Genomic DNA, 27,626 nt, shown 5'->3' on the forward strand with positions numbered 1-27,626 from the left:
GTCACCAAAACTAGATAAAAGCAATCCGAAATGGAATTTGATAAAATACAATTTAAAATGGAATTAAAATACAATTTAAGTTAGAATAGTAATAAAATACAAATTTAAGATATAGATAAAATATGGTAACATTATATTTCGGAGTCGCCCTTACAATCTACCCCAATCAGTCCCACATATGCAGATCTTAACTGGATCATTTTGTTCAAATACTGTGCTACGTTGGATGTTATTTTCAAGTTCTGGCCGGACATAAGGTAAGTTATTTTGATATGGGGATCCCAATGGGTCATTCGTTTGGTATACAGACCAAGATACCTGTCTCTCACCCTCTTATACAAACAACAGTCAAATAGGATGTGAGCCAGGTCCTCTACCTCTGCCGCTCCGCAAATGCAGAGACGCTCATTGTACGGTATAGCATGAAATCTCCCATATCTGACCATTGTATCAAGCTGTTCGAATCTCGCTCTCGTAAATATCTCCCTAAGATGTTTTGGGAGTTGTAACTTCAAATAACTGTCCACTTGAAAAGTACATGTGTATTTACTCAGCCATTTCAAGTTACCCACCTTACTAAGGATAGCTATATCAGTTTGTGCTTCTATATCCTTAATTCTTTGGGCAACTCTTTTTTTAGGTTGTTCTCCTGTTACGCAAGAAACAGGAAGGCCACAGCTTCTTACAAAATTTGTTAGTTTGGTGATCCAGGAGATTTGTGATTGCAGTTTTATTTGCTCTAGTAGGCATAATTTGGGGAGTCTATCAGTCTCCATTTCATTAACTTTGCACCAGTAGTTATAAGCTCTAATTTTAGATAATGCCTGAATTGTATGAATTCCCAATTCAGCTCTAACTGCTGCAGCAGATGTTCTTGGATCTACACCCAAAATACATCTCAGATGCTGGGACTGTGTTCATTCTAAAGCTGTGGTTGAATAAAGACCCCAAATTTCTGCTCCATACAAGAGCATTGTCGTAACCTTAGCCTTATAAACTTTGAGTAGTGGAGCTAGGGACCCTGGGTAACTATGGTTCTTTAGTTTGAGCAATAAATTCAAACGGGCTTTTGCTCTAAATGTACTTCGTTGATGATGGCAGGCCCAAGATCCAGTCTTGGAAAAAGTTACTCCCAAATATACAAAGGTATTAACCTGCTCAATTGGTTCACCGTCTAATTGCCACTTATGTCTCTGATGGTTTCTTCCAAACACCATTATTTTTGATTTGGATTTGCTAATAATTAGGGAGTTATCCTGGCAATAAGAGCTGAATCTTCTTAATAGCCTACGTAATCCTACTTGTGAGTATGATAATAAAATCATATCATCAGCATAAAGCAAGCTGTTACAGTAAGTATTTAGGATCATCGGCATGTGTACCATGGTATCCTTCATTAACCCTGGCAAGTCATTGATGTATAAATTAAATAATAATGGGGCCAGGATACACCCTTGCCTTATCCCTTTATTTGTGTGAATCCTGTTAGTCAGGGCCCCATTAACCCCATACCGCACCCTCAAACAGGTACTTATGTAAAGGGCTTTAATCAAAGCCAGAAGTCTGGGTTCTATTTTAAGAGATGTCAATTTACTCCATAGTACGTCTCTATTTACCATATCAAATGCTGCTGTAAGGTCTATAAAAGCAGCAAACAGGGGTCTCCTCTTATAGGCATATTTGGCAATTAGATGGTTCAAAACAAAGCAGTTATCAATAGTAGATCTGTTCTGTCTAAAACCTGCTTGTTCTTCTGTGAGGATGTTGTTTTCCTCTACCCAGATTTCAATTCTGTTCAAAAGATACCTAGCATATATTTTTGCTACAATGTCAATCAGGCTGATGGGCCTATAATTACTAGGATCCTTTTTATTCCCTTTTTTATATATGGGGACAACTATTGCCATCTTCCACCCGTCTGGTATATGGCAGGTGTTATTTATGTGTGTAAAAAGACCTGCTAATACAGGGCCCCACCAGTTGGGAAATTTCTTAAATAATTCTGCTGGTAAAAAATCCTCGCCTGGGGCTTTATTGCTCTTTAAGCTTTTAATGATGGACTGTATCTCCTTTTCTGAGACTGGTGGCCAAGGGGGGAGAGTTCTAGGATTTACCAAATCACTGTTTAAAAATAATTTCTTTACCGGTTCGGTGGGGGCAAACAAGCACTGATAATAATTCTCCCAGTCCGCAGCAGAGATTGGTATGTCAAATGCAAATCTCCGTTCCTTCAGAATACCTGCTACAGAGTGCCAAAATAATACTGAATTAGGACTTCTGGCAGCCAACTCAAGTTCTGACCAGATTGAAATGGCAAAATGTTTTTTCTTTAATGTTATAGTTTTTTTTATATTCCCTTCTTGTGTGCAGCATCTTAGCTTGTATATGGGCAGTAGGATTCCTCTGGGCAAGCCTCATGGCTGCCTTCAATTTCTTTTTCTGTCGCTGGCAATCAGGATCAAACCAGCGAAGTCTACCCACTTGGGCTCTTTTTGTAGTAGGTTTAGCTGTTAGGTGTTTCTTCAGTATGTTACACAGATTGGAGAATGCATTGAAGGCTGACATCCAGTCAGTAGTAGATGACTGTATTGTTCTAGCCCACTTAGTAGCATTCTCTGTTTTAAGGCATTCTAATATTGCCTTAGTATCAACTTTGGCCCAAATTAACCTTTTATCTTGGGTCACCTCTACCTTTTTGGTGAGCCATCTGTCAGCCATGTTATATGGTCTTAAATCTGAGCGGCCTCGCAATGTCACACTTACAGGCTGATGGTCGCTATTTTCGCTAAGGTGTACTGTGACCTCTGAGAAGAGGTCAGCCTTATCTCTAGACACACAAAAGAGATCCAGTACACTACTTGAATTGGCTGAGTGGTATGTGTAAGGGTATGTATAATTCTTGTCCTTACCTCCCAAAATTTGGAGATTACCCTTAAAAATTAAGGAGACTAGGAGCAGGCCAGCGGCATTACTTTTACAGTCTCTCGAAAGCCACTGAGGATGGTTATCAAAGAACTCCCCTGGGATTCCCTTCTTCTGGGCAAGCTCATACAGAGAGGGACCTAGTCTAGCATTCAGATCTCCTAATAATACCACTATGGACTGAGGGTACAATATAGATATATCTTCTAAGATAACTTCCAAGCCCATCCAATATTCAAAATTATAGTGCTGGGATGTGCTTGGAGGGATGTACACATTTACCAATATTAACTCAAACTGGTCATATTCAAATTTGACAGCTAGAAAGTACGGATACTTATCTTCATTATATAATTTCTCTCCCTGCCATTGCAACTCTTCCTTTATAAGAATGCATAGCCCACCAGAGGGTCTCCCTTTGTTCTTTGTTTTTAGGGCTGGGGAGGCCCATCCCTGAAAGCCTGGCAATTGTACTGGTTCATCCACTTCGGTTAGCCAGGTTTCTTGAAAGGCTATTACGTCAAATCTAGAAAGAAAGCTCATTAGTCCACTATCAACCATCCTTTTCCAGCCAGCTATGTTCCAGGTCATCAACTGTATGGGGTTCTCAGAAACAAGGTGGTCTGACTTGGTTGATTGGCTAGATAGTGGAAATGCCAGATGTCAACTTGACAATGGAGCTGGGTCAATATCATCTAAGCTTCCCATATAAACACAGTTGTTGTGAGGTTCGATATTTCTCCTCGTGGGTTGAAGAACTTGTTGCTCCTCTATATCTCGGTTGCCAGTGTGCCTCTGCTCTTGCTCCAAGAATGATTTTTTTTCCAAAGAGCAGGTACTCTGGCTTAAGTCTATAAATGTAGATTTATGTCCATTTTTGGAGGGGCATGGCTGAGGGTTCATCTTGTGGAAAGATGTTGTGGGAACTTCTAAATCAAATGAGGATGGAAGCTGGATTATGTCCTTAGTGTTTGTCAGCTTAGGGGGCACTGTGTGATGAAGCCCTTTGTCTTTCAGTTGTTTCTCAGAGGCTGGGTCAGTCAGTGCAGTTACTCCACTCAGCCTGTGTGACAATACCTTTTTTTACTGTTGAGGTAAAGGCAGATTGTTGATTAAATATCTTGTCACAAGGTTGCGTGTTTAGTGGAGCCAAATTAAATAGAGGCTTTGCTGTAGATTGGGTTGTTGTCAGTGCCTCTTTTAGGTCGTCCAATCTTTGAATGATGTTAACTTGCTCAGGTTCTGGCAATGCACTGAATAGGTCAATCAACATTTCCTCTGGCACATCCTCAGCAGTTCCTGCAGCTGTGGGTAACACAGTTCGTATATTGCTTCTTTGCTTTCTCAGGGTCAGTTCAGTTGCAGCAGCCTCAGGCTTAGTAGTGTGAGGGCTGTTGCAGCCTAGATTTAAAGCGACAGTTCCCTCTTGGTGACGCTGTTTCAGGAGTGGGCACACTTTTTCTGAGCAAAAGACCCTTATTGGAAATATAGAGAAAAAGCTCAGAAAGGGCTTCATTCTGAAGAGCATGGAGGGAATTGTGGGCTGCTTGAATGATAGGAGAATTCTCATACATTGTGTTCTTGCTGGCAGCCACTCTGCATGTAGTAGATCTATCAGAGTGAATTCACAGCGGAGCAGCTGGCTCAGGGACAGCCTAATAGCTTTTCTATTGCTCCAACGTCCTCTATTTACTCTCTTGTCATAAATTTGCAAAGTAACCTGGTTAGTTTGCAGACTGTAGTTATATTGGTCATCTCTTAGACCTTTGCCTGATTGAGTGTTTTCTCTGTAGGTGTTCAAATTTTTGGGAGGCGAACAAGGTCCTTCTCTACTTTCACCTTCTGAGTTAGCCATCCCATGTCTGTCCATGGTTATCCTCCCAAGTCCTTCCACAGTATTTGGGTGGCTCCTAACAAACTCTGCAAAAGACTCTTTCAGACAATCAACCTTATCCATGACAATTGACAAGAGATTATATATTGAGTTTACAGTTTGAGCTGTAAGCAAACATTGTCTAGAGAGGAAGTCTGTCATATTTTCCCCCTTCAAATTTGCTACATCTCCCTCCTGTGTAAAAGAGGCTGTTGCCAGATTCCAAGGAGGGGAGCCATTCTCCAAGAGGGAGGAGGACAACTCCACACGCTGTCTGCTCTCCAGTTCGGTTTGTAAGTCCCACTCCAATGAGTCACATAAATTAAATTTATCTGATAAGGTGCCTGCGAATGAGTTACTTACTGGAGCAGACTGTCTGTTTGCAATATAATCCTCCATTTTCTGCTGCTTCAAAGGCTTGGATATACTTTCTGCTGCAGAGTGCTGTCTCTTCCTTCTTTTCCCCATTCAGGTTTGTTAAAACAGGTTTAAAAATAAGTTTAAAACTATGGTTTAAAAGGTTGAAATGGGTTAAAAATGGGTTTAAAAAGTTTAAAAGAGGTAGGTTAAAATACAATATTAAAAGAGGTTAAAAAGTTAAAATAAAAATAAAGTAAAATAAAATAAAACTTTTACTTTTGGAGGAGCTCTTTACAGCCTTTGCTGCCTCTCCACCATCTTGACTCCGCCCCGTAATCAAATTCTATTGTTTTACTCATAAACAATGGTTCCCATTGGTCCCAACACTGTCAATTTTTCCAATGCTTAGTTTGTTGTATCTGACTTCTACATCAATTATCAATGTAACAAAACAATTTGACTCACTTTAGTACCTCCCTCTCTCTCTCTCTCTCTCTCTCTCTCTCTCTCTCTCTCTCTCTCTCTCTCTCTCTCTCTCTCTCTCTCTCTCTCTCTCTCTCTCTCTCTCTCTCTCTCTCTCTCTCTCTCTCTCTCTCTCTCTCTCTCTCTCTCTCTCTCTCTCTCTCTCTCCATCCATTTATCTTGTTTTGGGTTTCTTTCATGGATGCTTTTTGTCAAGTGGGATCCATTCTATGACTGCCTTGATCTACATGCCATCAGTTCTTCTTGCTAGGTGACCAGCCCATTTCCATTTCCATTCTTTTACTCTCTTGATGACATCTTATACTTTCTTTTGTTCACTAATCTATATACAGGTCTTTCTATCTTGTCTTGTAATGCCAGGCATGTGTCTTTCCATGGCTCTTTACTCCATTCATAGCTTTTGTGTCAATTGTGAGTTTATGTCCATGTTTCACTGGTATAAGTCAGAGCAGGTAGCACACACTGATCCAAAACTTTTCTCTTCAGGCACATGGGGAAGTTGTTCTTGAAAATTATGCGTAGCTTGCCAAATGCCTACCAATCACATTTAACACACTGTTCAATTTCCTTCATTGTATATAACCTTCCACTGAGATCCATTGGCCAAGGTATATGTAGTGGTCTATTACATCTAGTTCTTCTCCAGACATAAAAACCTTTCTCTCTTTAGTGAAATTATTAAACATAACCTGGCCCTTTTTCAGGTTTATTTTTAAACCAAATGGTTCTCCTGCTTTGTGCAGCTCTTGTATATGTCTTTGCAGCTCTTCTGGTTCTTGTGAGAAGAGAACAACATCATCTGCAAATCTTAAGTGATTTGAATGATTTAAATTATATATATATAAATTTTAAAAAATATCTAAAGCTGTTCTGTATCTCTTGTTAATGCTTGTTAATACTTACTTCCTGTATTACCAATAAATACAATCCAAAAATAGTATTTTTATTTAGATAACTTAACTGCAGAATTCTGATTATTTTAAATACTAAACTTCCAATTTCACATTCCATAATGATCCAGGAAGAACAAATTTAATAAATTAATCTGAAAATCTGAATTCACCAAACTTCTCACATTACTAAATCAGCCTCTAACGTGGTTACATGTACAATAGCTGGATCAGAGCTCTGAAAGTCAGTTCTAAAGATAATTTAATTTTTCTTTCTATCAGTAAAATAATACTGTAGCTAACATGTGGAGTTTCTCCTGTGAGCGGTAAAACCCTGCAGCAATCAACTAAACTGATGACCTTTTCATTTAAGGTTATGAACTGTAATCTACCTGGTTGGTTAGTGTGGTTTAGTAGATAAATGTTTTTAAACTTCCAAGTTTAGAGATGAGAGAGAGTCCAAGTCACCCAGCCAGCTACCTCACCTAAAGGAGGCCTAGAACTTGATTCTCCCCAATCCTAGCCCTACACAGATAGACAGAAAGATGATAGATAGATAGATAGATAGATAGATAGATAGATAGATAGATAGATAGATAGATAGATAGATAGATAGATAGATAGATAGATAGATAGATAGATAGATAGATAGATAGATGGATGATAGATAGATAGATGAGAGAGAGAATAGAATAGAATAGAATAGAATAGAATAGAATAGAATAGAATAGAATAGAATAGAATAGAATAGAATAGAATAGAATAGAATAGAATAGAATAGAATAGAATAGAATAGAATAGTAATAAGCTTATTTTTATTTCCTGCTGGTTACAGTATTATGGTCTAAATGTAACTGAACAAAATCCTGAAAGAAAAACTGAGCTATCTTTTCAATTAAAACATGGACATAAAAACTGTGCTATATCAAAACAAAGGCAGCATTCTTTTATATAGCAAAGGGGCAAACATAGAGTGAACTGGAGACAAGGTATAATAATGTTTCAAAACCACTACGACAGTACAACCAAGAATCATTTTATTGGCTGCAGTGTCTCCCCTGCTGCTCTGAACTCTTTAAAAAGCCAGAGGGGGAGGAAAGATTCCTGCTTCTCCTTTCCCCTTTCTCCATTTTCTCCTCTCTCACAAGGTGAGAAGAGGATCAATGTTTCGCAGAGCCTTATGTTCCTTTGGCTTTTTAAACAAGGGGACAAAGTTACCTCAGAAAGTATCTATGAAGTCTAACCTCCCAGGACACTAGAGGAACAATCACCCCAGCCACTTGTTATACTATGCTGCAGGTTTTGATATGAGATTTTCTAAATATTATGTACAAATCAACGGTAAAATAATCCCAGCCTTTTGGAAAAATGTCAGCATCTGCAATGGTTTACTGCGCACTTGTCCAGAAAATAATTAAACTTTGAATATTTTCAAAAGGTGACAAGAACTGGGCAGAACTGTCATCCTTCATAAAGCTACCACTGTACCCAGTGAAATAATTTTTTTTAAAAAAAATCACCAAATTCTGTGACTGTTGTTTTTGGAAGGCAGATATTTTTTTCTCTTCTACTGCAGTGGCTGTTATGTTTGAGAGCACGCTTAATATTCAGAATTTTTACATATATGCAATTGTCTGGAAGCATGCTGCCTATTGATTTACTGAAAAGGCCAATTCATAGTAAAGGTCAACTTATATTTCAGGTTTGTTTGTCTTTTTTTTTAAAAAAAAATAAAAAATAAAGAAGTAGCTCCCTGTTCTGTCACTCAGTTAACTGGATTTAACCAAGAACTCATCTGTGTTTTAACTTTAATCTCTGTCAATTTCCCACTTTTCCCCTGTATTTGATAGTAGCTAATGCACTTTAAAAGGGACGCGGTGGCTCAGTGGGTTAGGACGCTGAGCTTGTCGATCGGAAGGTCGGCAGTTTGGCGGGTCGAATCCCGAGTGCCGCGTAACAGAGTGAGTGCCTGTTACTCGTCCCAGCTTCTGCCAACCTAGCAGTTCGAAAGCACGTAAAAATGCAAGTAGAAAAATAGGGACCACTCCGGTGGGAAGGTAACAGCGTTCCGTGCGCCCTTGGCGGCTAGTCATGCCGGCCACATGACCACGGAGACGTCCTTGGACAAGTGCTGGCTCTTCGGCTTTGAAACGGAGATGAGCACCGGCCCCTAGAGTTGGAAACGACTAGCACGCATGTGCGGGGGAACCTTTACCTTTACCTTTAATGCACTTTAAAGGGACACGGTGGCTCAGTGGGTTAGGACACTGAGCTTGTCGATCAGAAGGTCGGCAGTTTGGCAGGTCGAATCACGAGTGCCGTGTAACAGAGTGAGTGCCTGTTACTCGTCCCAGCTTCTGCCAACCTAGCAGTTCGAAAGCACGTAAAAATGCAAGTAGAAAAATAGGGACCACTCCGGTGGGAAGGTAACAGCGTTCCATGCACCTTTGGCGTCTAGTCATGCCGGCCACATGACCACGGAGACATCCTCGGACAAGTGCTGGCTCTTCGGCTTTGAAACGGAGATGAGCACCAGCCCCTAGAGTTGGAAACGACTAGCACGCATGTGCGGGGGAACCTTTACCTTTATTAATGCACTTTAATATTCTGATCCCCACCTTGGAATACTGATAAGACAGAAGCCTAAATTTTCACATGCTTTTCCTTTTGTAGATGGCTACATTGGTTCCTTGACTCTGCCAAAGATGAAAACACTTGGTAGCAATAGGTGGCATAGAAATTTAACTAAAAAATAATATATAAATAAAAACTGAGTGCACCTTCACTCAATGCATCTTCACAATGTTTTACCTGATTTCTGTTCATTTATAATGGATCCGTAGTCTTTGTTCCCTTGCTGTCCTTGCCCCGATTTCCCCTACTTCTCCAGATGGGGAATTATACTGATTATTATGCCATATCCTATCTTCTGCCTGTCTCAAGAATGGGGAGGGATGTTTTCTGCAAGTTGAAAATTTCAACACAGAAGTAGGTAGTGTTGCTTGCAAGGTATCAGCAATAATCTGACCTTTATTGCTAGGGCTTTTAACTAGGGGACTGGATCCTATTCCTTACACCTATCTTTGTTCAATCCCTGTACAAACCAGTCTGGTATAATAAGACAAGCTGAGAAATTCTATAAGTAAAGGTAAAGGTTCCCCCGCACATGCGTGCTAGTCGTTTCCGACTCTAGGGGCCGGTGCTCATCTCCGTTTCAAAGCCGAAGAGCCAGCGCTTGTCCGAGGACGTCTCCGTGGTCATGTGGCCGGCATGACTAGACGCCAAAGGCGCACGGAACGCTGTTACTATACAAGTGTGTTGATTTGCCATCAGTATCAGCACATGGAGAAAAATAGGCTTTTTATCCCAACTTAAAACTAAGAGATAGAAGAAGCACTTCTTCCTAGCCTCAAGACACACATATTGATTGCCTGAAACATCTTTGTGCTCATCTGTCGCCAAGGAACAGCAGGTTGTAATTGAGAGCTGTATCCCTAGAAGCACAACAGACTCGTGACTTACGCTTGTTCCTGTACTGTCCTGATAAGTCGGAGTAGCCTGCTTCAGGGCTGATTAACTTAAATTGTGCAATCAGAAACTTCAGCAAGGAATGGTTGATTCCTGGAAATGCATCCAGTTAATAATACCTTGTTTAATTTGGGGTTAAGGGACAGAATGCATGATGGAACAGGCAAAGAACAGTTATAAATCAGTGTGCCAAATATGATGGGTTGAAAGAGTCACATCCTTATTTTCTGATTCTGAAATACCGATACAGTAGATATATAATATATTACTTCAACAGTCAACATTCTTCAGTGCAGATCACTATAATTGGGGAATCCTCTAAAAGCAGATACTGTAATTAAAAGCTAGAGCTGTCAGCTGCAAAATTGAGCCCTCTTCCTCCTCCACCTGCCTATCATCCTGCTTTTTGTGTTCCATAGAAGCTTGAAAAGCAACATTGCCACTTTATAAAAGCATTGTCTGTGTCTACATTTTTTAAAAATTTGCCATTTCATTTGTGAAGCTTTGGATTTTGACATCTTTTGATCTGGATGCCTTTCAGATCTGTCTTATTCTGATTTATTCCCCTGAAATTTAATCAGTATATAAATCTAGAGCTAAGCACTCAAAGTCCTTTGCCTATCAGCTTCACTTTCTCCCACACTTATCCATTTTAACCTTTAAGTGCTTTTCTTGCACTTCACAAAGAAGTTTGATAAGTTCTTATTATAAAGGAACCACTGTAATGAACTGCCTTCATATTCCATAAAATCAAATATTTATTTTTAGGATAGCTTCTCATGTCATTAAAATTTGTCCCAAGAAAGGGTTCATCCAAAAAAGAAGTGCAAACAAATCTTCAATCATTCTCGCTTACTTTCTCTGCTGTCTTCACCAGTGTTTCGCCTTTCATAGTCTCCATCTGGTGTTCTTTCATTGCTCTTCTTGTTTTTCTCACCTTTCTTGTTGCCATTTTTAGCTGACAGCAGAAAAGAGAAGCACATGATATTATTTCTCCCCAAATATCAACTATCAAACAGAAAGACAAGAATAATAAACCCAATGAAAAAAGTGAGACAGTAAAAAGTAAGTCAGTAAGTAAAGAGTTCACGTTTGTCTCCCCAAGTTTTCAAAAACAGATAAATTGGATACCTTTTAGAAAAAGCAAAGTGAATCCTTGGAGAACATTCTGTGGCTTCTAAACAGGTATTCTGAGGTATTTTCTTTTTGTATTTTCCTAGTATACCAGTAATGCTCTCTAAACTATGTAAGTGACAGAGATGGAAAATATCATTCCAAGCGACCAAAATGAAACCAGATAAATAGGATGAAATCTCCCCAATGAAAGTGGTACCAATTCCATGTTCTTGTGTTCCTCTAGGAACTGTCATCCTCCAAGAACTGATTAGCTTGCTGGAAGATAAGTACTCCATTGAGCCAAAGTAAATTTTTCTAGCAACAATGTACATATTTGCATCACTGGCTTCTTCTGGGGAGTCTTTTCAACTTCCCAAGTTCATCTGAGCATTCCTGGTTGTCTTCCATTCATGCTGTCCAAGTTTAATCCTGTTCAGCCTCTCTGGGGTCAGCTAAGTTCGTTAAGTGCTCCCACTACTGCAGAATTCTACTTGTTACAAGCAATTTATTAAGTTAAGAGTATTATAGATACTTCAGCACTGAAGAGCAATTAGGAGTTTCAAATAACGTCAACAGACTGTTGTCTGGTAAAGAGACACATGCTAGGTTAGAAACCAAAAGACCGTGAGGTCTAGTGACTTTAGAGTGACCTTCTCACTCTATCTCAGCCCACCTGATCTCACAGGATTGCTATTATGGGGAAAATAGGAGGAATATTAAATATGCTTGTTGCCTTGATTTATTTACAAATATTAAATAATTAATTTGTAAATTCTTATTTACAAATAATAAAGGCAGAGAATAAATAAATGAATGAATGAGTAAACAAATAAATTGACTTCATTAATTTAATTTCATTAAATTAAAGTTTAATGAAAAGAAGGACTAGAGGTAACATGATAGCAGTGTTCCAATAACTCAGGGGCTGCCACAAAGAAGAGGGAGTCAAGCTATTGCCCAAAGCAGCTGAGGGCAGGACAAGAAACCATGGATGGAAACTAATCAAGGAGAGAAGCAACCTAGAACTAAGAAGAAATTTTCTGACAGTTAGAACATTACTCAGTGGAACAACTTGCCTCCAGAATTTGTGAATGTTCCAACACTGGAAGTTTTTAATAACAGATTGGACAACCATTTGTCTGAAATAGTATAGGGTTTCCTGCCTAAGCAGGAGGATGGACTACAATACTTCCAACTCTGTTATTCTATTCTAAATATATAAAACATTAATAACATTGCTATTAAGTGCTATCCACCAGGTAAAGAAAGCATGCTAGTTTACTGTTGCTGCTGCTACTGCTGCTGCTTTTGCTATTTTATCTTTTCTTCTTGAAGGAAGATTTGCAGATTAGAATCTGGTTCATATATAGAAAGATACAGCTTATGTATATAGTCACAGGTCTAGAGGGGGAAATTGAATCTAAGGGAATATAGAAAGATTTTAGGATCTCATAATATCCCAAATATACCAAGGGTGCCATAAACTTTGTCACTTTCGAAGCTAATAAAATTAAATCTACGGTATACAAGATGACTAGGGTGGGAGTTGGATCATATGACAGTATCTAAAAAGATAGCAATGTAGATTCCATGAAGAATTTAAACGAAATCAGATTTCCAAACTGAATAGATCATTTGGAGTTTAAGCAATCCAAAATAAATGCAGACTTTATTAGGGAGTACCTGGTGACCATGAATGGGTTCAGGTCTCCAAAACATACTTACTTTTGAGAGTCATGAAGGAGTTTGTCAATGTCATTTTTGAGCCTATATCTATTATTATTATTATTATTATTATTATTATTATTATTATTATTATTGTTGTTGTTGTTGTTGTTGTTGTTGTTGTTGTTGTTGTTGTTATTATTATTATTATTATTATTATTGAGAAATCATGAAAGATAGACATTGTGCTAGAGAACTAGAGAAGAAAAAAAATTATTCCTATCTTCAAATGAGATGAGTCACAGGGCTCAGGTTAGGGTAGACTACATAACTTGGCAAGAGCCAGCATGACTTAACAATATACATCATAACAGAACAACCTGACTTTTTGATAAAAGAGACCATGAGAATGAGGTAGGCATAGTGAACTTTTTCTTCAACAAAGCATTCAAGAAATATACCTTGAGATTCTAGTGAGGAACATGAAAAATGCACTAGGCTATGTTTCTATTAGAGAGATACAGAATAGGTAAAAGAATTGAGTGAATGGTTCTGTTTCAAGACTGAAACGTTGAGCACCATAACACAGGGCTTTTTTAGACTCTATGATCTTCAACATATTTATAAATGATTTTGATGAGGGTTTGGGATATATTCAGTGGTGGGATTCAGCTGGTTCACACCACTTCGGCAGAACCGGTAGCTAATTTTTTGTTGCCCAGGCCCAGAATGGACTTCCAGAAGCGGGATCCATGCAGAGAACCGGTTGTTCACATATTTGAATCCCACCACTGAATATATTGTTATCAAATCTGCAGTCAGCCCAAAGATAAGAGAAAAAAGCACTTTAGAGGACAGTCTTTTCTAGATTTAGAGTGGCAAAATTGAGAGAGGTTTGATAGAATGGAGCATTGTTCAAAAACCAGCAAAATGAATCTTAGCAGAGAAAAATACAACATTTTACATTTGAACAGGAAAAATAAACAGCATGAGTGTAGGATAGAAAGGACCTTATTAGTTAACAATCCATGCAAAAAGGATTCCGTTGTTCAGAGAATGTACGTCCAGAGAAAAGCAACCAATATTTTGTGGGACCTGGAAGGAGTTATAAGGAATGATGAAAGATGATTGATATGTTTGCCTGAAGAAAAGAAGACTGCAGGGAGACATGATAGCTATCTTCAATTATTTGAAGGACAGTGATATAGAACAGGAGTCTCCAAAATTGGCAATTTTAAGACTTATGGGCTTCATCTCTCAGAATTCCTCAGGCAGCCATTCTGGATGTTGAGGTCCACAGGTTTGGAGACCCCTACTGTAAAAAATTGTAACAAAATTGTTCTGAGTGGTTCAGGAAAGGACAACAAGAAAAGGTCGGTTTAAGTTAAAAGGAAGTAGATTTGACTGGACATCAAGAAATCTTTCCTAATGGAAAGAACAGTTTAAGAAGGGAACAAAAGCCTCAATAAATAGTGGGGTCTCCATTAATGGAAGTTGATGCTAATGTCAGACGAGCTGCACTTTTCCACCCTGTACAGGGGGCTGAACTAAAAACATATTACTAAAGTAGAACTTTCTTTTAGCAATTTCATTCTCTTGTTTTATGTTTGAATGTTAGAAAAAATGCCCCCTTCCTAACCTATTTTTATCCCAATTGGTTTACTAAGGATGATGCTATTCAAATAAAATTAACACTCTGCACTGAATAAAAAAAATACAAAAAAGAAAGACAAAATAAAACATAAAAATAAAAAAATGCAGAAAAAGAAAAAAGAAAAAAACTCTCTCTTTCTTCCCAGTAAGTATAGTCAACATTAACAGTTTATTGTCATATCTTAAAAAATCACTACTTCGTCCTATATCACATTCCATCCTCTATAATAAAACTTTTAAGGCTTCACTCCATCTTAATCAGTAAAAATCTGTTAAGGATTATCTGTAATAACAATATACCATACAAATTAAATTAATTAACCCACTTTGAATCTTCCCTTTTACATTTATATAACATTTTCAAGTAAACAAAATTTTCCAAGTATCATCATCCAATCCTAATAAAAAATCCATTAAGCCTCACTGGAGATAAAATCACACCTTCATAAATCTTCATCCTTAAAATATTGTTATACAGTCTTAATCTGTAAACCATTAGGCATTACCAGATGTAGCAAACCATTGTTAATCTTGAGCAAATAAAGTGATTTCCGTTTCTCCCAACAAACTGGAGTTCCTTCAAAATCCAAACATTTGATTTTTCATACGCTCTCAACTCTTCTTGAGAATTGTTAGCATCCTTATCAAATCTCTTTTGTAATTTCAGTAAAGAGAAATTATTTATATTGTTGTTCCTATTCTCATAGTCACTTCTCTTTGAGTTCCAACAAATCTTTTTTGCAAGTCTATTGTAGAGAAGTTATCCATATCACTTCTCTGACTTGATACTTATTTATTTATTAAATGTATATTTATACATCTTTCGTAATTATCTAATCATCATCTAGTTTCATTTGTAAATAAAAAAAAATCCTATAAAGCTTGCCATCTTCTTTCTTAAAGGATTAAATGAGAACTCACAAAGCAAATACAACGAAACCTTCTGAAGGTTTCAATCTTTAACAAGCCGTAATAATATTAATAAATTAAAAACAGAGCTAAATAAAAAAGTGAAGTTTGGTTGAACCATAAGTCCATAGCAGACTACATTAATGGTTCCGAGCTTAATTATCCTGCAATTCCCAGCAGTTTGCAAGAGGCCACAAAAATGTCAGTTCATGATATCTATTAACAAAAAAAGAGCAGAATACATATGGGCAATCTCAAATAGATCTCTCCTTTCTCCAGAGACAGTTTTTTTTAATTTTCTGATCTTCCTATCACCTCCATTTAAGGGGTATGTTGTTGTTATGTTATGTTATGTTATGTTATGTTATGTTATGTTATGTTATGTTATGTTATGTTATGTTATGTTATGTTATGTTATGTTATGTTATGGTAAGGTAAGGTAAGGTAAGGTAAGGTATGGTATGGTATGGTATTATTACACCATGGAATAATTATGGGATAGTGAAATTATGGTAGATATCTCAGTTAAATTGGGAAATCAAGTGAAATATGAGAAAAAGCTAGAATTACTGTGTCAACACAAGTTTTAAAGAGGAAGCTAAGCAGATAAATGTGTGGGAGGCTTCTGGTTTTTAAAAAAAAGATCACCATTGTTATTACTGTCATTATTATGACATTGATCCAGATTTCCAAGCTCAGAAATACAAATCTTGGCCATTCGCAATATGTGCTTGAAATAAAATTTCTTTTTCTTATTCTGCTTTTCTGGTGTACAGCCAAACCAGTGGCAAAAACAGCACTAAGGACTCTCAGTATTCTGCTGAAACAGTAAATCAGGTGGGGATTAGAAGATGGACAGAATGAAACTAGACACTCGCTGGAGACAGTGTTGGCAGAGAACGCAAAGCTTACTACGCTCTCAGTGATATCTGGACCATAGTTGAATCTGCTTTAAATTAAAATCAGCCACAGAAGAAGCCAAGCAGTTTCTCAAGCTTTAGGGGAAATAGCTTATTTTCCAAGCATTATTAGCCAATAGCCATATTAACATCACGATGCCAAGGTATGCATTCTAAAAAACACATCCAGACAGCTGGTTTAATGTGCTGTTCTTCCACCCATGACACAAAAAACGAGGCCAGCATGCATTTCCTCTGTCTGCAAAGTCTCTGCTCTATTCTGCCTTGTTAATGAGGCCAGTGAGTGGGATTGTCCTAATTGTTGACAGCAGGGCAGTTTTCCCTGCTGATGGGAAAATATCCACTTATTGTTCTCTCTAATATAGAAGTGGGTTGAGGCTGAGAGAACAGTTTTAGCAGGTGGGTAGAAGGAGAAGAAGTTATTAATCTATCAAACCTTAGTGTGTGGGTTAAGATGGCTTTGTACTCCTGCTTGACCAGGAAGAACCTACAGTACTCCCCATGGATTACCTAAAGCCCTGTTTATCAAGTATTACAAGGTTTTGGATATATCAAGAGAAGTGATTCTCTCTTTCTATAAGGAAAAGCTATACTGGGAAGTTCCTGCTTAATATCACTTGCCCACAGACTTGCTCATACACGCCCATACATGCTAATAGGCACGCATTTGACTTCAGATCCACTTACTGGTAAGTCCCCTGCAGAGTAATGGTACTGGACTATTTGAAGCAGGAGAATTCATTGTGGTGGACCAACACTACTGCTGATATGCCATGCCAAAGTACCATGTTGCCAATCATGTTGGGAAGGAAGGAAATGCTGGCTAAAGTAACAAGACTTTCTTGCTTCGGGTAACACTGGCATTCTCAGATGCCATATTGCCTGATCTATTGACATGTTTAACAATGTGCTCAACACACATACACACACACACACACTCACACACACGATTGTAGTCTTTAGGCCAGAGAATATGACAATAAAAATACATAGATCTATAATTTATTTATTTATTTATTTATTTTTATTACATTTATATACCGCCCTTTCCCGAAGGACTCAGGGCGGTTTACAGGGTGATTAAAAAACCAAAATACAAAATTTAAAAACAAATAATGACAAATTAAGCTAAAAAGTAGACATAAAATAGAATAAAACCATACAAAATATATTAATAAAGTAACAATAATACAGATCAGAGTCAGCAAAATTGGTAGTGATTTTCAGTCACAGATAAGACAGATGACACAAAATATCTGGCAACCTGGAAAGATATGTCAAGATCCTGTCAAGTTGAAGTGACAGTTAAGCATTGTGCTATCTACAGTGTAGTTATTTAAAATGGGGTAGATATATATTTTCTTTGTGGAGAGCAAAGAGTAGGTGTTTTAGAGATTCAAAAGAGGCATCTCCATTTGGGCATAATCGCTGCTGAAAAGGAATGCTTTATATCACTCCCACAGGACTGCAGAGGTCGGTGTGCCCTATCTAGCCTAGGTAAAGGCCAGACAAAATTTCAGTATGAAAATGGAGACAAGATAGCAAAAGCACTTAGACTTATATACCTCTTCATAGTGCTTTACAGGCTTCTTTAAGCAGTTTACAGAGTCAACATACTGCCCCCAACAATCTGGGTCCTCATTTTATCGACCTCAGAAGGTTGAGTCAATCTTGAGCCAATGAGAATCGAACTGCTGGCAGTTGGCAGAATTAGCCTGCAATACTGCATTCTAGCCACTGCACCACCACAGCTCTCAAGATAAGACAATGGGACAAGTCCATTTGAGAAAATCCCATGAACTGTAGAGTTATTTTTTAATTGAAAGTTTTTGCATAATTATAAGATAAATACGAAAGGTTATATAAAGTAGAAAGATATAAAATTTTATATTTAGAACTTTCAAAAGTGCATAAAGAAAAAAGGAAGAAAAAGATGCAGTTTTCAATCTGCTTTGTAGCAGTAACATTTCTTCCCCTCTAGAATTACATTTTAAAGTTTCTTTCTTCCCATATTCAATCTTTTTAATCAGCAAATCTACAAAACACCAGTTCATTTTTGTCTATTAAAAAATCTATAAATGGTTTCCAATCTTTTCTAAAAGTACTTATTGTTTTGTCCCTACAATATCCCAAATAAATCTGTGCTGTTATCCCTATTTTTTGAAAGTTCTAAATTTCTTTACAATAAATCAAAGTAACAATAAACCATGAAAATGGAAATAATTGGCACCCAGTTTCCTTAATAGAGTATTATCAAAATTACTTAACTATTGAGTGAAAGAGATATCATTATACCAACCAGCAAAACTGCAGGTAATTATTTTCAAATAGTATGCTCAGAGCTATGTTTGAAAAGTGATCAATTTTCAACATAAATATGATTTAATAATATTTATTTATCAAAAATCACACAGTGATTTCAATTTCTAAAATTATTCACCTGCAAGTTTTGAATGGACTTGAGATCACATGTAAAGACCACTAGATTTTCTGTTACCACCTAGTTTATTAGCCTCCAAGTATTTTATTTGTTGCTAGTTTGAAGCAGACTCCGTATTCAATCTATTCTGCTATCTCTTTGTTTCTTTGTACATTTTCACTTCACAGCAGAGGCAAACCGCACATTATTACATTTTGATGCTTGATTTGCTTGGCTAATTAGTTTCCCTGATTATTTAGATAGTTGATCTTTAGCTTTGTACAATTGATGCACACTTGGTTATCTTTTCCAAATGGCATACCATCATAAATTTTTGGAAATATAATTCTTGAGTTCAAATAATGCTACCCACCATTTCCACTGTTTTGAATCTAATCATTGTTTTTGCCTTAAAATGATTAAAAAATAAATACTCTACTTCAGAGTTCCCCAACCTTTCCGGCTTTGCAGACCAGCGGGGGAGGGGAAGGAGAGGGGATGGTTTCACACAAGAGGCATGCATGTGCCCACCTCTCACACAAATGGAGTGCATGTGCATACGCTCACCTGCTGCTCGTGCAAGTGGGGATGTGCATGCAAGTGCATGCGCTTGCCTGCCGTTTCTACAACCCAGTTACAAATAATTCACGGCCCACTAGTGGGCCACGGCCCAGAGATTTGGGATCCCTACTCTACCTTACCAATCATAATTTATAGTAATTAATGGAATTAGATGTTGAAAGAGTTGAACTCAATGTAATTTCTGTTCCTGGTGGAAAGCTATTCCCTTTGGTTTTGGATAATTTGTGAAAACCAATTTATTGGGCACAAGTTTTGGGTCTCAGGGTACATCAACAACTTAGTATTTTAACGGTGTTCCAACATTTACAGCATTTGGGGTTAACCATAGCTGACCCTAAAGGGTATAATATCATTTTTTTTCATCAACAGTTATTTGAGTTTGAGAAGCAACTGACTCTCTTTTTCTCACAAGTTTTAGTAGTCATTAAGTTTAAGTATACACTGTTACTACTTTTGTGAACTCTGGTTAAAATTTTGTTGATTTCTGGTTTAGCCTCTTATATCTTTCTTCCCTTTTGTTATGCTAGATGCATTTATAATATTAAACAGTCTGTAAAATTTTAGTTTCCCAGCCACTTTGCTTGATTTATTGTCCTTTATATTTTACTTTTTTTTTCTTCTGCTGTCCTTGTTTCAGTTTAAACATTTTAAACAATATTTTTGTGTCAGAATTATTTGGATTTGAATTTTCTTTGTCTCAAGCTTTAAAGGCAGAGAAATACTTAGTACAGCACCACGATCAACATGCTACATTGTTAAAATATTTTAATTTAATAATGATCAATATTCATTTTCCACTAGCAAAAACAAATTAAGGAAGTAAAACCAGGCCCTGGCAGCCACAGAGACAGTGCTTGATTCAGACCATAAGGCAGCATCCTTGATTCATCTTGGAACTATAATTGTGACTCTTATAAATTTGCATTGGACAGCTTCCAGAATATTAAACTTTGTAAAAAAAAATCAAATCTGAACACCATAAAGAAGCTGAGAAAGAATTTTAGCAAGAAAAAAGCTTGCAAGCCGCAGGATTAAAATGTGCTCCTTTTGAATAGAAGAATCTCAAAATAGCTATAGAGCTATGCAGGACAACATTTGCCTGATAAGAGAAATGTGTGTTTTAAGATAAGGAAGTCCTGGAATTGCATCCCAAGATAAAATTATAAGTACATACCTGCCCTATTCAGCATCCATTACTTTGTGATTCATGTATCCTACTGTTGTGTCATGCAAAGACTAACAATTTAAGTGGTGGTGTTTTTTTTGATAATTTACTACAAGTTGTTATTTTAAATAAAATGATGCCAATGCCCTTCTCATTCTCACTTGGGAAACCAAATTACTACCTTCTTTATTAATTTTGGACAGTGATGATTAGAAGATGGAAGTGCTTGAATTATTTAATTAAAGTACAAATAAGGATACAGATGTACATATGATGTTCTAGTAAGGAAGTTAGGATGCATGTTTAGTTATCAGCACACTGTACATAGAGCCAGTACAGTTCACAACCTGACAACATGCCATATGAGAGTTTTGGTAGTTAAGAATAGTAGCCACTGCCGCCACCACCACCACATGATCTACATGTCAGCTTCTAGCCACCACAGGTGTCAGGAGGAAGATGGCATGCCCACATCAGCAAAAAGGTGGTGGATTTTGTTATATCTCATTTTATTTGTTTGTTTGTTTATTATATCACCCATTCCCCCTGCAAGATGACTATGGGTGGCTTACAAGTTACAATTTCCTGTTGTATCATCAGTTCAGTTACACCGAAATTGCACCCATCATATACTGTAGATAACAAGATTTATGTTATGCAATGGATAATGTCACATTAGCTTCAGTTCTGAAAGGCTCCCTCATATAGAATTATCCCTGAAGAACAGTTAATTAGGCAACCTTTAGATGAAGTTAAAGGGATGTGATCCAAGTCTAATTTCAGCAGGAAGTTGGATTAGTAATTAATCCCATATGTGATTACTCAGGCAAGTAGACTGAGATAGGAGATGTAAGTCTATACCTACACTGATCTACTAAGTGAAAAACGTACATCATAAATTAGATTTATAGGTGGTTCTAACTCAACAACAATAATTGGGACTTGAATTTCCATCATTTAAGCAACATGGTCATAAAGTACAACATTACTTGTCTTCATTTGGAACTTTCTCTCTGCTTCTCCATTGTCTTTGCTTACAAGAAGCCAGCAAACAAGGTTGAAAATGGCAATTCACATGACATTGGGAATGCTGCAACCATCATCAGTAGGAGTGTTATGTACTGGGCTTGTGGTGATACACCACGTGTGTTGCTGGAGCAGCTAACGGCTCTCCAGCAACCCAGACTAGCTGTCTCCTGTCCTGCAATTGGCTAGCCCCAGGCGGCAAGAGTGGGTTCAAACCTATTGGCTGCCACCTAGGGGCTAGACTATATATTGTGGCTGGTTGCAGCTCAAGTTTCAGTACAGTTCTAGCAAGAATAAAGTATGAGTGTACTCAGCCTGTACTCAGCCTCGTGTCATCATTCCTGCACCCAAGAGCCCACTTCTTAACAGTGGTGATGAAGGTGGGATCCTGCTTCACCGATTAAGAGCTGAAGTCAACGAGGGGTCAGCAGCACAGGCCGGAGGGAAGAGGCATTTCTCCCTCACTAGGCCAGCTACCAAGCCACACTAGTGGCCTCGCACTCAGAGGACGCATTCCCTGAGCCTAGAAACAGGATCAGAAGATCACAGGAATCTGAAGGAAGAATGCCAAAGGTCAGCAAATTAAGAGAATTTGACGTGAAGCATCCGGAAGAATGGCCATCTTACCTTTCGCAAGTAGAAAACTATCTGAGAGCAAATCAGATCACGGAGGAAGGTCTGAAGGCCACCACACTGCTTTACGTGTGCGGCCCAGCAACCTTCAATTTGGCAAAGAATCTTTTCGTGCTGACACCCATCGAAGCAGTCTCATACACAGACCTTAAAAAGAAGCTAACCGGGCACTTCCAGCCCAAGATGTCAGAGATGGCTTGGAGATTCAAATTCGACCAAAGAGTGCAGCTACCCAGGGAGACAGCCTTTGGAGTTCATTGTGGGCCTAAGACAGGCCGCACGCCTTTGCAAGTTCTCAAACTTAGAAGAATGACTAAGAGACCGGCTTGTCTGTGTCCTTCAGGACAGAACGCTTCAGCAGAGACTGTTTGCTAGACCCAATTTAACATTTCCCGAGGCACAGGACAAGGTGACAGTTCAGCCCACCAAACCTTCAAAAGTCAAAGAATCAGTCCATCTTGAGTCTTCAAATGCGCTGGAGAATTGTTAGAAAAACAAGAACCCAAAATCAACAAACTCCAAAGGCAACCCAACACGCAACACCGCAACAGCCACCAGTGAAAGGACGGTTACAAGGCAGTTCTCTTACCGAGATGTAAGGGGTGCGGAGGCAACCATATTTGTGCCAACTTCAGATTTCGTTCAGCCACGTGTAGAGCTTGTGGAAGAACAGGCCACATCACGGTGGTTTGCAGAGCCTGCCAGAGAGACCAGCCACTCAAACACCAGTCGGAGGAACTGACTAGGAGAGGTACTGGGGCCCAGGGTCCAGTTAGTGTGGGATTCTTCAGAAGCCGGAGAAGCGTTTGCTGTACCGGGACTCGACGCCCCCTCAAGCCCAAACTTAAGCTCTTAGTAGAGCTACAAGGAGTTCCATGTAAGATGGAGTTGGACTCCAGCTCTGCAGTCTCAATCATTTCACAAGACACATACAACTTTGTGTGTAGGTGCAGTAACAATTGGGCCAAACTAAGACCCTCAGATATCATTTTAATGGATTTTCAAAATGCTCACATTAAAGTTAAGGGTGAAGCCACCGTATTGGTAAAATTTAAAGGGTTTTTGGGGCACCTGGATGTAATAGTAGTAGGGGGCTAGAGAACAAGTCTCATTGGACTTGATTGGTTTGATGCCTTAGGTATTCAGATTACTGGCATAAACCGGACACAAATGGCAGACCTCATGTCAGTGTGCGAAGAATACACAGATGTTTTTGATTCAACCCTAGGGACATACACAGGCCCGCCAATTTCTTTCAAGTTAGATCCCAACATTGTCCCAATCAGGGTTAAACCTCACAGGATCCCCTTTGCCTTAAAACATAAAATTGATTGCGAAATTGATAAGCTTGTAGAACAGGGCGTATTACAGCCTGTTGATGGTGGGGAGTGGGAAACTCCTATTGTCACTCCACTTAAGGCCAATGGGGAAATTTGCATTTGTGCTGATTATAAATGCACATTGAATAAGGCCCTCAAGCAGCATGCTTATCCGGTTCCAGTGGTCAACCATATTTTAGCCTCTTTGCAAGGGGGAACCATTTTTGCTAAACTTGATTTAGCACAGGCCTATCAGCAACTGCCGGTTGACAAGGCCACAGCCGTGGCTCAAACGATTGTGACTCACAGAGGGGCATTCAAAGTCAAACGCTTACAGTTTGGAGTCAGTGTTGCACCAGGTATTTTCCAAGGGATTATGGAACGTACACTTAAGGGTATCCAGGGTGTCTGCCCTTATTTTGATGATGTTCCTATTGCTGGGGAATCCCCAGAAGTGTTGGCCAGAAGGCTCAGGGCTGTTTTGCAGAGGCTTCATGAAGCAGGCCTCAAATAAAAAAAGAACAAGTGTAGTATTGGGGTTTCATCAACAGAATTCTTGGGTTTCCGCATTGATGCTAATGGCATTCACCCAGCTGATTCGAAAGTGAAGGCAATTAAAATGGCTCCTAGGCCCAAATCAACAGGAGAGCTGCAAGCATTTTGGGGTCTCTTAAACTTTTATCACACATTCCTACCTCATAAGGCAACAATAGCAGAGCCCCTCCACAGGCTGTTTGACAAAAAAGCTCCTTGGAAATGGACTAACTTACACACAAAAAAGTTTCCAGGATTTGAAAGCACTTCTGTCAGAAAAGTCCACTGTAACTCATTACATAGAGTCTAAACCTGTATGTCTTGCATGTGATGCATCTCCCTATGGGGTGGGGGCAGTCTTAAGCCACATAGAGAAAAATGGGAAACAGGTTCCTATTGCATTTTACTCAAGGACTTTGTCCTCTGCTGAGTGCAACTATGCCCAGATTGACAAAAAGGCCCTGGCCATAGTTGTTGGAGTTAAAAAATTTCATGATTATTTATATGGCAGGGATTTCACTGTCTACACTGACCACAAACCTCTGTTGGGACTGTTCACAACAGACAAACAAACCCCCCACATATTATCTCCAAGAATGTTGAGATGGTCTATTTTTTTGTCTGCATACAATTTTAAATTAATTCATAAACCAGGAAAAGAAATGGGCCATGCTGATAGCCTCAGCAGACTACCACTGCCACTAATGGATCCAGATCCAGATCCTTATGAAGTGGGGTTGGAGGGAGGGCAAGTTGTCAGAAGACACATTGATCAACTCAGGAAAAGGTTTCCAGAATGGCCACTAAGTGAGGATTGCATCATAAGTCCCTCCCAAGGTCCTCAAACTTGTGGCCAAGCCAGCCCTCACTTGGACCACCAGGGTTTTTCCTTCTCAGAGGAGATGGATTCTGAGGAAGAACCGGGTAGCACGGGAGTGCAACATGGACCCCCTGACGAAGCGAGCCAACTGAATTTAAGCAACCGCTGTGCCTACTCTGCCGAACAGACTGACTCTGGGGTGGGCCAACCTGGTGCGGCCAGCCAGAGCATTTCGAATCCCCTTGACTCTGGAGCAAAAAAGGGACATGAATCTACCCAGCCCACTGGGTAAGCTGATAGACCACAAAGTGATGGGAACTCCAAGATGTACCTCTAGTCCATACAAGCCTCCTGCGTACCTCACAGATTACATTGTAAAATAAAGTGATGTATATTGTTGTAAAACTTGTTACCACTAACTACAGAAACTAGTGCATTGTGAAACTGCTCATTACTGCAATGGAAGCCTGTTCATTAGACATTGTTTAATTTCATTGTAGCCACAGTGATTTTATTATTATTTTTATTTATTTATTTATTTATTATTTTATTTTATTTTATTTTTATTACTTTTATTATTATCACTACAGACTAATCGCAGTTGTCATAGTTTGATCTAAGAGGGGAGGGGTGTTATGTACTGGGCTTGTGGTGATACTCCACGTGTGTTGCTGGAGCAGCTAACGGCTCTCCAGCAACCCAGACTAGCTGTCTCCTGTCCTGCAATTGGCTAGCCCCAGGTGGCAAGAGTGCGTTCAAACCTATTGGCTGCCACCTAGGGGCTAGACTATATATTGTGGCTGGTTGCAGCCCAAGTTTCAGTACAGTTCTAGCAAGAATAAAGTATGAGTTATCCTGTACTCAGCCTCGTGTCATCATTCCTGCACCCAAGAGCCCACTTCTTAACAAGGAGGACTGATCCAAATGGTTGCTTATTTGTGATTGTAAAGTGAGGACCACCTGTAAATCTAATTTATGAGGTAGGTTTGCTTGGACTTAACCCATAAATTGCAGAATCTGGCTCCTGACTTGAATCAGACAGAGTATTAGATGTCTAAGCATGCCAGCCTAAATTGTTTGATATACAAGGATCATTTTTCCACTATCACATCTGTATGTATGATTTTATATAAGATAAGAAACTTAGTGCTCTGTGTCATAAAAAGTGTATTGGCAAGAGACAGTGTATTTGAATACATGACTCAATAATTTTTCTTAATGGGTTTATAAGACAAATTATACCCATAAGGGTAGCCCAAAACTTAATCTGAAAGCACTGATTACTTAGGTCTTGAGTAACAGTAATAATAAAGATTGCAAAAGCAAACAAGAAACCTGGAACTGGTCTTCTACAACTGGTAAGTAGAAAAACATGCAGACCTCCTAGTTTCTCTTTGAAACACAGCTATAGATTTAGTTTAAGTACATTTTGGGCAGCAAACAAAGAAACTGTGTTTCTTTCACATATGCAAAGAGTACTTCAGATGCCAATTTAGATTTTTTGCAAAGTAGATGGGCTTTTAGTACATGTGCTGCTGAAGTCAGCACAAAATATAGGAGCTTTTGATTTATCTGGCAGTGATCTCGAGAATCAAAACAAGCATGTGATTCATCAGCAGAGCATAACAGAAATTTGTGATGGAGGTAACAAACCAAGGAATACATTACTGAGAACCAAAAACCACTGAACTATTCTTTGAAATATGTTAGTAACTGGCTAACATGAGAGCTACAAAGGTGAAATATTTGCACATTAAATCCTAAATACTTAATCCTCATTCAGGGTTTTGTTGTTCCTTCATGTCCCTTAATATTCCTTTTAAGGACTGCCACAAATAACTCTGCCGGGATATTCCCTGTCACATTCTTAGGATATTTTATAAAATGGCTTGGAATGCAACAAAAATAATTTTTCTGATAGCCTTTTCCTCCAATGGCCATGGTTTTTCTGTGCTTCAAGAATGCACTTGGGAATTATGCCTTTTTATAATCACTGTTCAGATATTCATAACCCATGAGGGCTAGACATGTGTGGAAGGAAGAGGAAATATGGTATCTTCCCAGTGAGGAGATACACAATGACTTGAGTTTTCAGGAATATAGCAATGCATACGTTTGTAAAGATACAGTAGCTCTAGTTATATTCAAGCAAAGTGAAAAAAACACCCTTCAATATGCTGAGACACTAAGGCTAAACCAGCCTTAGCTCCATACAATGTGTATACAGGTATAAGTCCTTAACGTATGACCCACAACCGAGCCGAGATTTTCCATTTAGAAATAGGACAGTTGTTAAGTGAGTTTTGCCCCATTTTATGACCTTTCTTGCCACAGTTGCTAAGTGAACCACTACACTTGTTGAGTTAGTAATGTAGTTGTTAAGTGAATCTGGCTTCCTCCATTCACTTTGCTTGTAAGAAGGTTGCACAAGGTGATCACATGACCCCTCAGGAAACCGCAACCATCATCAATATGAACTATTTGCCAAGTATTTAAATTCTGATCATGAGATCATGGGGATGCTGCAGTGGTCATAAGTCTGAAAAAAAAAATCACAAGTCACTTTTTTCAGTGCCATTATAATTTTGAACTGCCATTAAATGCAGGATCCAATCTGGGTGGGTTACTGGGACCAGAGGTTTTTGTCTTCTGAGCTTTCAGACTCGTGCTGAAGCCCATCATTAAATGAATGGTTGTAAGTTGAGAACTTCCTGTAGTCCAAACAATAGGCTGCTAAAAACCCTCAGAGAACAGGTCACTGATATTTGGAGTGGTGCCAAACTTCAGTAGGGCCAAACCTCAGCAATAC

At 38.7% G+C, this 27,626-nt stretch overlaps 1 protein-coding gene across 1 annotated transcript in view; it reads right to left on the reverse strand.

Moving 5' to 3' along the window:
* The window catches only part of CPXM2 (carboxypeptidase X, M14 family member 2), a gene marked incomplete at its 3' end in the record, with an annotated part of 119,950 nt that overhangs the window by 78,705 nt on the left and 13,619 nt on the right, over nucleotides 1–27,626 (reverse strand). Inside the window, exon 2 of the mRNA XM_081328725.1 lies at nucleotides 10,913–11,014. Coding sequence (XP_081184851.1) covers nucleotides 10,913–11,014 — 102 coding nt within the window. The remainder of the gene's footprint in view (nucleotides 1–10,912; nucleotides 11,015–27,626) is intronic.

Source organism: Vipera berus (genome assembly GCF_964194415.1).
Source record: "Vipera berus genome assembly, chromosome: 5".
Lineage (NCBI taxonomy): Eukaryota > Metazoa > Chordata > Lepidosauria > Squamata > Viperidae > Vipera > Vipera berus.